The following is a 12,995-nucleotide window of genomic DNA, read 5'->3' on the forward strand; positions in this document are numbered from 1 at the left end:
CGGGCACCAATACCATGCCATCATCGCCAGACAGACAGACAGACGGGCAGGCTCTTCTCCCCATTAGTGCACTGTGATGTGGTGTGGCAGCCCAGTACAAAAATCACAGGTTCCACTCCATCAGGCATCTCCTGGGAGAGCATCAACCCCTGGCCATGCACACAGAGACCATCAAACCAGAGCCTATGGGCGGTCACTCCCCAGTGCTCCCCACTGCAGAGCGCAGCCCCCCAGCTGTCTAGCCATCAGCATGGGGTTTGTAGGTTTGGGGGTGTTAAAGAGTGATTGAAGGAGTGGCCTTGCGGGTGTTTTCAGGGTGCTCCTTCCACACATGGGCAGCATGGGAGAGAGCAAGATGGCGTTGGCGGGGAACATGCCAATGGGCACTGGAGGGTGGCATGGGGCTGGGTAAGGGACAATATGGAGGGCAGGGATAGGCTAGGAGGGGACGGAGGGCAAAGACAAGGCATCTGGGGAGTGGGGCAGGGGGCAGCGACACAGAGAGGAGGGGCAACAAGTCCAGGAGATAGTAGTGGGGCAGTGGGTGCCAGCAGCAGCCAGCACAGGCTCAGTCCCCCCAACAGGCAGGTCCCCCCCCGGCACAGGCTCAGTCCCCGGAACAGGCAGCCCCCCAGGTCCCCCCCGGCAGCGCAGGCTCAGTCCCCCGAACAGGCAGCCCCCCAGGTCCCCCCCAGCAGCGCAGGCGCAGCCCCCAGAACAAGCAGCCCCCCAGGTCCCCCCCAGCAGCGCAGGCTCAGTCCCCCGAACAGGCAGCCCCCCAGGTCCCCCCCGGCAGCGCAGGCGCAGCCCCCCGAACAGGCAGCCCCCCAGGTCCTCCCCGGCGCGGACTCCCTCCCCCCAGCCCCTGCCCGTCTCCCCCAGTGCGGGCTCAGCCTCCAGAACAGACAGCCCCCCATGCCCTCCCGCCAGTGCGGGCTCAGCCCCCACAATAGGCCGCCCCCCAACATCCATTCCCTGCACAGTACAGCGTGCCCCGCCCCGCAACTCCCAGGCACGGGCATCTCCCTAGCTCAGCCCCGCGCCTCTCAGAACTACGCGCCCCAGAATGCCGCGGGCGGGGCGGGGCTCTGGCTCGGGGCGGGGAGGTCAAGGAATTGAAATGAGCCAATGGAGAAGGAGAGTGAGCCGGTTTGGGCGGTCCGCGCCCGGTGAGTGGTGGGAGTGGGTGTGTGGGCGGGGCTGCCGGGTGGGGGTTGGGGCTGGTGCGGCGGCCGCGGCTCAGTCCCAGCTGCGGTGGGAGCGGAGCGGAGCCGGGACGTGGCCGGGGCTTATGGCCTGGCCGAAGCAACGTTACGTGAGGTGCGCAGGGCAGCGCTCCGGATTAGAGGGGGAGGGAGGCAGGCACCCACCCACCGACTAATCCGGATTGAAGGTTTGGAGGGGTAGCGGCCGGTGTGGGTTAAAGGACTGGCCGTTCCTAGTTGAGCATGGGGGTGGTGCTCTCTGATCCGGATTAAGGAATTAATGGATCTGGCTAATTGGGGGAGGTCGGGTGATCTCTAATCTGGATTGTACAATTGGGGAGACTGCCAAATCTGGATTGGGTGCTGTTTGCTAATCCAGATTAAAGAAGGAGGGGAAAGACTCTGACCAACCCCTCCCCCCAACCCAAACAAACCCAAAAGTTGGGAAAGTCTCTCATTTAAACCTATCCCTGGCTCGCTGGGGGCAAACTATTCCAGAGCTGTGCCCTCTGGGCTTTTCCTTCCCTTCCTAAAAGCATCCGGTAGTGCTACTGCCAGAGATGAGCTACTTGTCTGATCTGGTTTGGCAGTTCCTACTTCCTTTAGTCCATTCTGGATGGGTGGGGACATAGAACCAATCTGCATTAAGGAAATCTGGGAGCCCGGCCAGTCCCAGTGTAGGACCTGGTAGGAGTGGGTGTATAGGCTATGGAACCTTTCACCACAGGACTAGTTTATTTGGATCTGAGACAAGCCATGCCTGAAAATGGCTAATGGCTGTTTGGTGGTTTATGTGAAATGCGTTTGTCCAGTCTCCTGTGGACAAATAGTCGCCTCACAGCTGGGGCTAGCTGGTGACCTGAGTTGGCTGTATCCGCAGAGAGACCATGGATGGGATCCGAGCTCCCTGTTGTCCCCGAGCAGAGTCCTCCACTTTGTTTAGTAGCCTGATGACTTTCACCAGCACTAAACTCTGAGGGCAACAAATACAATGTATATTGAGACACCTGGGCAGGGCTGGGGAAATTGGCCAGCACTAAAAAGGTGGGTATACTCGGACCAGCCAACCCACAATAATAAACTGGGAGTAACTGATGTGACTGGCCACTTCCCTTTCTGGTTGTAGTTTTTGATGCCCAAATATTGTACCTCTCTGAGGTGGAATGTCTCTTATTTTGATTTTAATAAGATCAAACTGTATTTGGGGAATCTCTCACCTCTTGATCAAAATGTAGGTGTTGTGTGTATGGGTGGGGAGATGCAGGCGGATGGTGTCTCTGGTTAAATAAACTGGGGAGGAAGTGAGGTTAAGGGGTGCTGGCAGATCTGGATGCATGAACGTGGGGTGCAGGGCTGGAGAAGTAGTAGGAAGCCTTGTGTGAGTGGGATGGATGCATTTAGCTCAGGCTCTGCCTCTGGCAGAGCACAGCGTGTTGGTGATGAACTTGGAGTAGGCTGTGGTTCGCTTTCAGAGTGACTCTTTTTCCAGCACTGGGATTAGCAGCCAGTGAAACAGCTGTAGGTTGATCCCATTTGCCTTTCAGCAGAGGTTTAATAAATCCAGGAACCCCTTTGCAGCTTCGCTGACACGCCTGCAATCTGTTCCTTTGCAGAATTCCTTCTGTGAGCTGGCAGCCCAGTGCAGAACGGGGCCTGACCCGGCCCTACGACCCGCTCCCATCTGCTCACTTCCACGCAGCATCCAGCCCTGAGAGCTGCCCAGAACAGTGCAGTGACTGAGACCAGACCTGCCTGCCTGTGTTTGGAGTGAAGGGAAGCAAGCATGTCTGAAGAGAACCTCCTGAGCATGGATGAGGGAGCCCTCCGGAAACTGGTGAGTCCCTCCTGAGGTGCAGCCCCATGGGAATGTGTGTGTGTGTGTGTACCTCGTTGGTAGCTCCTGATCTTGGTGGTGTCCTCTCTGCAAAGTGCTCAAACCTTCCCTGCTGAAAGAAAAGAGAAACCACTGTTATATTCACCTTTCTGCTTGAGCCTTTCCCCTGACAGCGTGGCAGCTGTAGCCCAGGGTGGTTGGCTGAGCCCTGGGGCTCTCTGGGTGCCTGGGAGTATGTGTCACGTGTTCAGCTGTAATCAGGATGGGGCGAAGAAATGGAAACAATTCCTGTAATTTCCAAAGCACTACCTGGCCAGGACGTATGCACGCCCTGCTGCTGCCAGGGTAAGGCCCTGGCCACTGGGGTTGTGGCTCTGTTTCTGTTTGCACTGTAACTGTTGCTGGGCTGGAGGAACTCAGGTACAGCCCTGCCATGCTTTGGTCTTGCAGTGTAAATGGGACCTTTGTGCACCTAGGCTCTGGCACAGTTTGGGATCTGGTTGAGACCAGTTCTCTCCCCATGGCGGAAGCAGATCAGTGCAGTGGCTGTTAGTGTAGACGGCCTTTCTTTGAAACTGGTTTCCTAGCTGCTGGCTTGCTTGGTGCCTGGTGGTGGTGCTGTGTGCTATGGGCAGGCCGATCAGGTGAACTTGGCTGGCACAGCCGGAGGGGTTGGGAGGCTGCTTGTTTGTAAGTCAGTAGGTAAAACATCTCTGCCTGCTCTCCAGAGACCCCCCTGGGCCTGGGAATGGCGTGAACGTGGCTGAAGCTAAGCAGTGCTAGTTTGTACTCAGGCCTGGGCATAACAGAAGGGTGAGCGGTCCTAGCCCCCTGCTGTGTGGGGTGGGGGCGATGAGATGGGGCAAGTCTAGTGGAATAGCCTGGCCTGGCCGGCTCCCTGAGCCTGGGCCTACGTGGGGATGCTCCATACCGTGGGGCTGAGTGAGCTGCGTCTGCAGTCCCTGCGTTTGGAAACAGTCGCTGGCTGCAGGGCCAGTCGCCCATCGCACGAGTGACTGGAGATAACAGTGACTGACCCCTGGGAGCGCCCTGTGTGAGTGCCCGCTTTGCGTCCCTGGATGCGTGCTGAGCTCTTGGCTAATGGGGGCTCTGGGGTCACTTCCCTGTCCGTGGGACTGCAAGCTCTCCCCACTGAGCCAGACGCATTGGGCTCCAGCCACAGCTCCAATGAGGGCTCTTTGCGGCCTTTCTTCCCCCGTAGGGCTGAGTGAGGTGGGGAGTGCCAAAGCGTGTTGACCCAAATCTCCTCAGGCGGCTGCTGCTGCTTGCTCCCATGGGGGGCACAGGGACCCTGGGGGATCAGCTCCTGCCCATGCCGAGCCCCCACCACCAGAGCCTGATGATGGGGCACATCCATAGGCAGAGAGAGCGGCGGGCGCCCAGTGAGCAGCAAGGTTAATGCTCGCTCTCTGAGGAAGCAGAGATCTGCCACTCCCTGCCTAAATGTTGGCTGTGTGGGGGCCCGACCCCCTTGTTCTGTCACTGGGAGGGAAAGGGGTGCCACTCCCCAGCTCTGTGCCTGGCATGGGGGGCTCCATTGTAGCTCTGGCAAGCTTGCTGTCCTGTTGCTGCTGACCATATCCCTGGCCTTGGGATCAGTCCCTTCTGCAGGCTTCCCCTGCCCCAGACGCAATCTGCCACTTGCTCCGTTGCCTTGCCCAGCTCAGCTATGGTGCTGAGCCGCCACACGCTCCCAGCCTGCGCTCTGGGCTCCTGCTGCCAGGGCCAGATGTTCATGCTGTTGCTTGTCACCTGCCTTGTGCTTGTCTGGCTCTGGTCTCTGTCTCCTGCCCGCCCAGGTGGCCCTGCCCTGCACCTGGGACCTGCTTTCTGTGGCTAGAATTCAGTCACAGCAGGAAGCACTCTGCCCGCTCTCTGCAGGGCCCCTGCATTGCGGGCACCTGTCCTGGAGCAGCCAGCGCTCCCCATCTGCTCCAGCTCCCTCCCTAATGTACGCGTCGTGTTGCTTAGTGTGCCTGCGGAAGGGACCCCGCGAGCTAGGGCAGAAACCTCCCATCCTCCTCCTGCCCAGTTTCTCACCCGGCCTGCTACACACACACTGGGTCCCGGGGCAAGGCGTCTGCAGTGCCCCCGCAGTAATACCCCCGCCCCCCGCAGGCTAGCTGGTTTCCTCTCTGGGCGGAGCCCCCCTCCCTGCTCAGTGTGTCCTGCCTGCTGGAGTGGTCAGAGAGCTCGCAACACCAGGGTGAGGAAGTGGGGGGACTCCTGAGTAGGTGCCAGCCAGTGGTCTGCTCCAGAGCACACTGCTGGGGCCGAGGTCGGGCAGGCAGGGCTGCAGCCCGTGTGGCTGAGCTGTGCTGCCCTCAGCAGGGAGGCTAGATTTCCCCCCTCCCTCCCCGCCAAGACTCCCTCCTGTGGGCAGTCCTGGCCCGCCAGCTGCCCCCAGCAGAGCAGCTCAGCAGGGAGTTGCCAATGGATGCCCTGGAGATTGGGGCTGCGACCAGTTGATGGCCAATCACCTGGGGTAACACACTGGGGCTGTTGCGGGGTCAAAGGCCTCCAGCATGGGCCCGGAGAACCTGGTTCTGGGGGAGAACGCTGCCAAAGGCCCCATGCTGCCCTCTCTGCTGTGGGGCCAGGCACAGCAGGACTGCTAACCACCCCTTCCCTCATCTCGGCTGCCGGCCTCTAGCTGGAGGGTTTGGCTCTGGCTCTCCAAAGGCCAAACTGCTCGTGAATCCTGGGAAATGGTTAACGGCAGGAAGCTGAGTCAGCCTGGAAGGAACGTCCCGTCTCAGCAGGCAGCGGGACAGGAGACCTTGCACCCCCTGGGACTCGGGGGGCCGGTGCTTGGTCTGTCCGTCCTGCATGTGTCTGGGAGCCAGCCCTTGGGAGTGCGCTCTGGGGGGCAATGTGGAGACCTCCCCGCGCGCGCCCCCCCCAGGCTCAGCAAGGGGAGAGGGCAGCAAGAGCAGTAGTGCGGAGAGCTGCAGCGAAGAAGACTGTTGCCCCCACGGCGGGGAGCTGACGTGAAGGGATGGAGGAAGCTGGCACTAGATCAGCAGAGGGGAAGGCACAGGACAGCAGATAGAGCAGCCAGCTGGAGTGAGAGATCCTGCGGTGAGCGGGGAGCCCGGGGTGTGGCTGGAGAGTGTGACTGATCCTCTCAGGGCGGTGAGAAGCTGTGACAGTATGGAGAGCTGGCGGGGCTCAGTCGTCCAGGCCAGAGGAGATGGGCTGCGGTGGAGGGGGAGCAGGTGCTGTGACATACCGGAGCAGTGTGGCTGAGGCATAGGTGGTGTGGGTGCAGAAGGTGAGCTCAGGATGAGGCCAGTGTTACAGCCCGCGCTGAGAGTGGGAAGGGGGCAGGGGCACAGCCTGGGTTGGGGGGAGAAGGGGGCTGGGGGGCACTCCACGGAAGCAGAGTTGTGGTGGAGGGAGCAGCCATGGGGCGAGCCAGGGCACCTGGCTCTCTAGGTAGGAGCGAGGCTGTGCTGGGAAGGCACCAGGCCCGCGCACAGCTGTCGGGAGAGCAGCAGGCCTGCCTGGTGCCAGGAGGATGAGGAGGGGAGCGATTGCAGTCAGATGCTCGTCCCTGGCTCCATGGAGGAGGGCGCTTTCCAGGTGATGCCCGGAGCGAGACCTGCAGGGGGAGGTGGGAGGAGGGGGGCTCTGCTGAGGCCTGCAGGGGATGGTGTTGGGGCAGGGCGGTGGCAGCTGTTGGAGGGTTACTGGGAAGGGCAGCAGTGTAGGGAGGTGGGGGGCATGAGGGGGGCCCGCATGTGATGCCTGGCTTGTGTGGGAGCCCCTTGCCCAGTGTGGGGCCCTGCAGTGGGGCAGGGACTTGCCAGCGACAGCAGCTGGTGCTGGATGACTGTTTGGGAGCCTTATCTTCTCTCCAGCACAGTCCTGTGACCCTCCCGTGCCCAGCACCTGACTGCTCTCTCAGTGCCTATGGCCCTTGCTGAGCTCTTGTTTGGGTCACTGGCTGAAGGGTTTCCAGGTGCATCTGTCCTGGCGCCTGGTTCTTGTGGCCAAGGAACTGGGCTGGAGTCGGAGACACAGGTTCTCGTGTGGACTCTGCTGCTGTCTGGCTGCGTGACCTGAGTGGCCCTGTGAGGAGAGCGTCTGCCCTGCTAGAACCTGGTGCTGGGCAGTCACTCGGGCCCTGCCCTTCTGTGTGCTTGGAGGGTGAACAGAAGAGCCGGGGCGCCCAGCTCGCCTGTTCTGAGTGCTTGGAGGTGCGGAGCCCTTGCCGAGGGCATGGCAGAGAGGGGCTTTATTTCTGTTGCCTGGTGTAGACCACAGGTGCCCTAGCTGTGCCAGAAACCCATGTGTAGATAGGGGTCGCCCCATCTGTGCCTCAGTTTCCCCTTTAATTCTCCTCATACCCTGGGGAACCAGGGGCTTGACTCAGCTACTGATGGAGCAGCACCGTGAGCTCCTCTGCTGGAGGGTGTACTCAGAGGGGGAGAAGCATGGCTGGGATCGCAGGATGGCTCTGTCTCCTTCTCTCTGCCCCTCCAGGGGCTCCTGGGCCAAGCCGCTCCCTCCCAATGTGGATTGTCACCTGTGCTCTCGTCTGGCCTGGCAATGGCTGCGGCGCCTGCTGGACAGGGCATGTGGGCCGAGCAGCAGGGGCTGGGCCCAGGCATTGTGGGAAAGGGGTGTGGTGGTTAGGTTTCTCTGACGCGTGTCACTCCCCCGCTGTCTCCCGCGTGGGGCTGGAGAGGGCTAGGCGCTGTGTGGGGGAGCCCCTTTCCCAGGGGCTGTCCCCTAGCTGTGTGCTCTGCCTTGGGCAGGCTGGGAGAGGCCCCTTCCTAGCTGGCATGGGAGGAGGGATTTTTCTGCTGGCTTTTGGCTCTGTTGTGCTGGAAGAGGATTAGTCCATATAAGGAAAAACTGCCTGCCTCTCCCTGTACTTCCTCCCCCTCTCCCCAGCGCTGGCTCTCCACGCCCAGCTGCCTCTGCTCCCCTCTGCCCTAGCTCCCTTTAAACCAGTGGGTTCTTGCCCCCTCCCAGCCTTTCCGCTTTCCTCCCCATGCATTCCTGAGGGGTCTGCAATGGGGTGGGGGGGCTGACCTGTTCTTAGGGGGCACCGTGTGGGTGGGGGGACTAGTGATCTCTCCGTTGTATGCAGGCGCTGCCTCTCTCGGTGCTCACCAGGCTGGCTCGCTCGGAGCCTTCCTGCCCCCGAGCTGGGTGTGTGCCAGGCTCCCTGGCGCTGAGCTCTGGCCAGGGTGCCACTGCCGTGGCCCAGCTGGCAGCTGATTGGATGGTTTGAATGTTCACACTGTTGCCTCCTCTTCTGAAAGGGAGCCGGGCAGTTCTGGGGCTGACTCAGCCCATGCAGCAATAAGAGAAGTGTGGCCAAGTCTGGTCATGGGGGAGACAGAGCCCCCAGGTCCTGCAGCCTGCATGGGGTGGCACCAGCCCCGAGAACTTGCCCTGGCAGCCCCAGCTGTGGGAAAATGGGTAACCCCCCTGGCAGGGCTGCGGTGCGATCAGGGGGATTGTAAATGTCTGTGAGTAACATGGAGCAAAATCCTCCCAGAGAGAGGGGGAGACTTTCGCCCCTGGCACACAAGGCTTGGGGCAGGCCTGGGTCATAGGGGCCCGTGCTGTCGCCTGGACATCCCCACCTCTCACATGCAGCCAGGTGCATCTGTGGACTCCAGCCCAGCCTGTTAAGCTGTAGGTGGGTATGCTGAGCCCCCTCTGCACCAGGTTGACCCAAAGCTCCACCCGGCCTCTCCACATTCCAGTCTGGCTCATTAGAGAGGCAGAATGCAAATCCCCTCGCAGCTGGGGCCAGACGAAGGGCAGGCCAGGGCTGGAGGGACGCAGGTGCAGGGTCCACCTGTTTCTTCACTGATGCTGGCTTTTGGGAAGGGTTGTCTCCCCCCACCCCTTTGGATCCTTGCTTTACCTTCACTCAATCCCTCTCCCAGCCCTGGCTCTCGCTTTCCCACTGATCCCCCTCCCCCCACCCGCCTACAGTCCTTTCTTTGAACTGTTGTGCAGTGGTGTTCTGCACTGTTAAACAGCTGCCATGGCCCACCCCAGAGATGGCTGCCTGGGGCTGGGGTGGATGGCTTCAAGAGACAGGTGGTCCGTAGAGCCTTTAGAGATGCAGGCCATGAGAGAAGTGCACCCGACTACTGTCCGTAGCTCTGTCTGCTCAGTCAGTCCATCCATGTGCCCAGTGTCTGGCTCCTTGATGCCCCTCTTTCCGTTGTGTGCTGGCTCCCTCGGGTCCTTTGCCTGCCCCCAAAGCCATGTGGGTTTGGACGTAATTATAGCTTCCTAGCAGCAGCTGCCTATAAATGGAAAACTTGCCCCATCCCAGTGCTGGGGACAGGCTTGTGAATGGCAGGGGGCCTGGCACTGTCCGGGAAGCCGCCCACCTGTGACTTGCGGGAGCCCTGTTTACAAGGCCACATCGTATGTTTCGCTAGGCAGGCGTTAGCTTGTAACCATTAATTTACTGCCTGGCAGGGGAGGGGGGGCATGAGGGCCTCTGGGAACTCCCAGCCAGCCGGCTCAGCTGAGCAGGGTGGGACATTATTCCTTTCCCTGCAGATCGGCTCAGGCTGTGGTTTCCAGCACATTTGTTTCCCCTGCGCTGCTGGCCGCAGAGCATCGAGGGCTGTTTGTTTTCCCTGTCTTGGGCTCGGTGCTGACGTGGGTCAGAGATGTGGATGCTTCGCCTGCTCTGTTGTAATCTCTCCTCCATGGAGGGAATGCTTTCCAGGGAACCAAGTGCAGAGCTGGAGATCCTGGCTGGCTTCTGTCCCTTTCTCCGTTCTCTGTCTGTCTGGGAGCAAGAGGGCTCCAGAGGCCCGAAACTGGAAGAGAAGCCTGGTCTCTGGCTGGGCTGCTCCCCCAGGAGGCATTGGGCTGAGGGGCGCAGCTGCGACCGCAGAACTGCCAGCCGGGGGGCGGGCAGAGCTGCCAGCACTGGGCGAGCATGATGGGTGCCGTTCTTCCCGGCTGGCTGGGGTCCTGGCCTGCGCTCTGGGCGAGGAAGGCCGTGTGGGGTGGTGGGGTGGGCTGCAGGCCATGTCTCCGCAGGGAAGGGGCGCGGGAGCTCCTGGCCATCCGCTCTGGGAGCGTGTGCGCCAGCCGTGTTGATTCAGGCGGTCCTGCTCCCAGCAGCCCAGCGCGACCAGCCCTCTGCCCTTCCTGCATGGCCCGGGGGTCAGGCGCGCCGCAGGGGGACATGGGGCTGCCAGGAAACGGAGGTGACAACGAAGGCAAACGTGACCTAGTGTCCAGGAAATGGTGCCGGGGCCAAGCGCTGTCAGCAGGGTGAGGGAGGGAGGCACGCTGCAGGGGCCAGGCCAGGGGGAGGGGTTCCCTCCTTCCTGCTCCGATAAAGAACTGCAGTGCCAAAACGCAGGGACAGGGACGGTGCAGAGGCACCTCCTGTCTGCACCATGAGGGGGAAGGCTCCAAACCCCTCCATGTCCCCTCCCACCATCCCTACTCTGCCCCCATCCCTGCACTGCCATCTCGTAGGAGTGATGCCCACAGCAATGTCTGTCCCCTCTATGGAGATGTGCCATGCTGGGGGCTGGGCAGACCTCCCGCTGTACCTGCATCCAGTGGGATGGGGAGTTGGGGGTTGGGGTGCTGATGCTCGCACAGCAGCTGGTCACAGCCTGGGGGTCTCAATGGGAGCAGCTGGAAGATCTGCAGGGCTGAGGGCTCATCTGAGCCAACTGCCCCTGCACAGTGGGGTGCTGGGCCTGTTGCCCATGGCTAGCCGGCAATGCCTCTGCCTTGCCTTGGGGAGAGTCCATCTGATTTTTCCCCAGGCCTCCCCCCACCCCACCCCCAGATTTCCCTTCTCCTGGGAAGCAGTGTCTTGCAGCTGAGCCCTTGGAGGGGGCTGGGGCTTGGGCTCCAGCTGGTCTCTCTGCCTGCGGGGGCGGGTTTGCTTCCTCGGAGTGGGTGTCTCGGAGCTGCGTCCACACCAGGCTTTTCCCCACAGCAGTGGCACTGCAGACGGGTCCCTGGGCAATGGCTGCTGTCCCCTCCCCCCCAGAGCAGGTCTGCACACCACAGTGGCAGGGCTGGTGGCCCATCTGCAGTGGCTGGAGCAGCTGTGCAGGGGTAGGAGCCTTGAGCTTGGTGTAGACATGCCCCCTCTTCCCACAGCGGAGGCTGTGGGGCTGGAGTGCCGCTCGGCGCCTGGCAAGGCTGGGTGCTGACGGGGTGACCTCGAGGCAGCATTTGGAGAGGGCTGTTCAGGCAGAGGCCGGGCCAGTTCAGCTCAGCCACCGGGGCCCAGAGGCAGCGTGTGGAGGCGGCTTTGGTGGATTGGAGGGGGAGGGGCTGGAACTGCTGGGGGGCGTGCCCCCCACTCACTCTGCATGGCACCTCTGATCTTCCCCTCCCCCAGAACGTCCTTGCTGATGCTGCACAGGGAAGCCCCTGCCCCAGGGCTCCTGGTACGCTGCTGACACAGGCACCTGCCCTGCCCGTGCCCGACTGAAACCCCCTCAGGGGTTAGTCTGTCTGCTGAGTGCTCCTGCTGCCTGGGGCAGCTGATCCTGCAGGCTGGCAGCTGAGGGGGAAGCCCCAAGCCTGCTCCTGTGTGGGTGACGGTTCCTGAGGGGCAGCACGTGCCCGGCTCTCTGTGCTGTGTGGCCCTGCCCTGCCCTGCCCTGGGGTGGAATAGCTGCTGCTTGCAGGTCACCAAGCCAGCCGTTGCTAGGCCCAGCACTGTTCTGACTCTAAACGGCCCAGGGGCTGTGGCCCAGGCTTGCCCAGGAGGAAGCCCAGTGCCAGGGCTCCCGCTTCCCACCCCACCATCTCTTTGTCCTGGGGAAGCTCCAGAGAAGAGCCTGAGGGGCCCAGCGTGGTGAGTTCACCCCGCAGAGCAGGCAGCGGCTAGGCAGGGCTGGGTCATGGAAGGGCAGAGTGAGATGCTGTCCCAGGCTGGCTATGCGGGAGCCCCAAGGCGGGGAGAGGCGTTGCTGGGGGGCAGAACAGCCTGCCCTGGCTGTGGGACTGGGAGCTGTGGGAGCTTTGCCTTGGCCTGCTGACGATTGCTGGGTGCCCACAAGGGGTTTACCCCGGGGCAGGGCACACCTGGCTCTGCGGGAGGAGAGGCCTGGGTCTGCCAAGAGGAGGGCAGGCGGCCCCCTGGCCCAGGATGCCCTGCAGTGCCCCGTAGCCTCTCCCAAGGTGAAGAGTCCAGCTCCGCGCTGATGGGCAGGGACAGGCAGGAGCACCAATTCCTGGCTAGGCTGGGCTGAGCAGGGCGTGAGGAGCGCAGAGCTTGTGCCCCCATCCTGGGCAGGGCGAAGGGCCCTGGGCCCCACGCTGAGCTCTGCTTCCTCCCCAGAGCCCCTCACAAGCTCCTGTCCTCTGGAAGCCTGACTCCTCCATCCCTCAGGGCCTGGCAGCACCACGGGGGAGCGTGGGTGGTGGCAGAATCCCAGCTCTGTGGGACTGCTGAGTTGTCACGGAGTCTCTGGGCGACGCTCTGGAACTGTTCCCCATGAAGCCAGTCAGGACTCTGGGGAAGTCTCCTTTCTGGGAGCAGCCTGTCTGCAGGACACACAGCTCACACAGCTTCCACCTTCCTGGGTCTGATCTCGGAGCATTCAGCATCCTCTGCCCCTCCGTGCGCTTCCCACAGCGAGTCCGCTCAGGCGGGGCTCCTGGGGAAGCCAGAGGGTCCTACCCCCAACTCCGCAGTCAGACATGACTCTCAGCCAGCCAGTAAAACAGAAGGTTTATTAGACGACAGGAACATGGTCTAAACCAGAGCTTGTAGGTGCAGAGAACGGGACCCCTCAGCTGGGTCCATTTTGGGGGGCAGTGAGCCAGACAACCACGTCTGCACTTCACTCCATGTCTCCAGCCAGCCCCAAACTGACTCTCCCTCCAGCCCCTCCTCCTCTGGGCTTTGTCCCTTTCCCGGGCCAGGAGGGCACCTGATTCCTTTGTTCTCCAACCCT

The 12,995-nt window shown here is 61.9% G+C and overlaps 1 protein-coding gene across 5 annotated transcripts in view; it reads left to right on the forward strand.

Annotated features, from left to right (window-relative positions):
• The first annotated feature begins 1,198 nt into the window (after positions 1-1,198).
• SMTN (smoothelin) overlaps positions 1,199-12,995 on the forward strand; it is a 58,449-nt gene continuing 46,652 nt past the window's right edge. For 2 of the 5 annotated variants that reach the window (XM_043529989.1, XM_037878421.2), the window contains exons 1-2: positions 1,247-1,320; positions 2,819-3,039. In XM_043529989.1, the coding sequence (XP_043385924.1) occupies positions 2,989-3,039 (51 nt within the window). In that variant the 5' untranslated portion in view covers positions 1,247-1,320; positions 2,819-2,988. Of the gene's footprint in view, positions 1,394-2,818; positions 3,040-12,995 lie in introns of all 5 variants that reach the window. The other 3 variants (XM_043529988.1, XM_043529990.1, XM_043529991.1) reach the window with 3 other exon arrangements.

This window comes from Chelonia mydas, chromosome 15, assembly GCF_015237465.2.
Source record: "Chelonia mydas isolate rCheMyd1 chromosome 15, rCheMyd1.pri.v2, whole genome shotgun sequence".
In the NCBI taxonomy this organism is placed as follows: Eukaryota; Metazoa; Chordata; order Testudines; family Cheloniidae; genus Chelonia; species Chelonia mydas.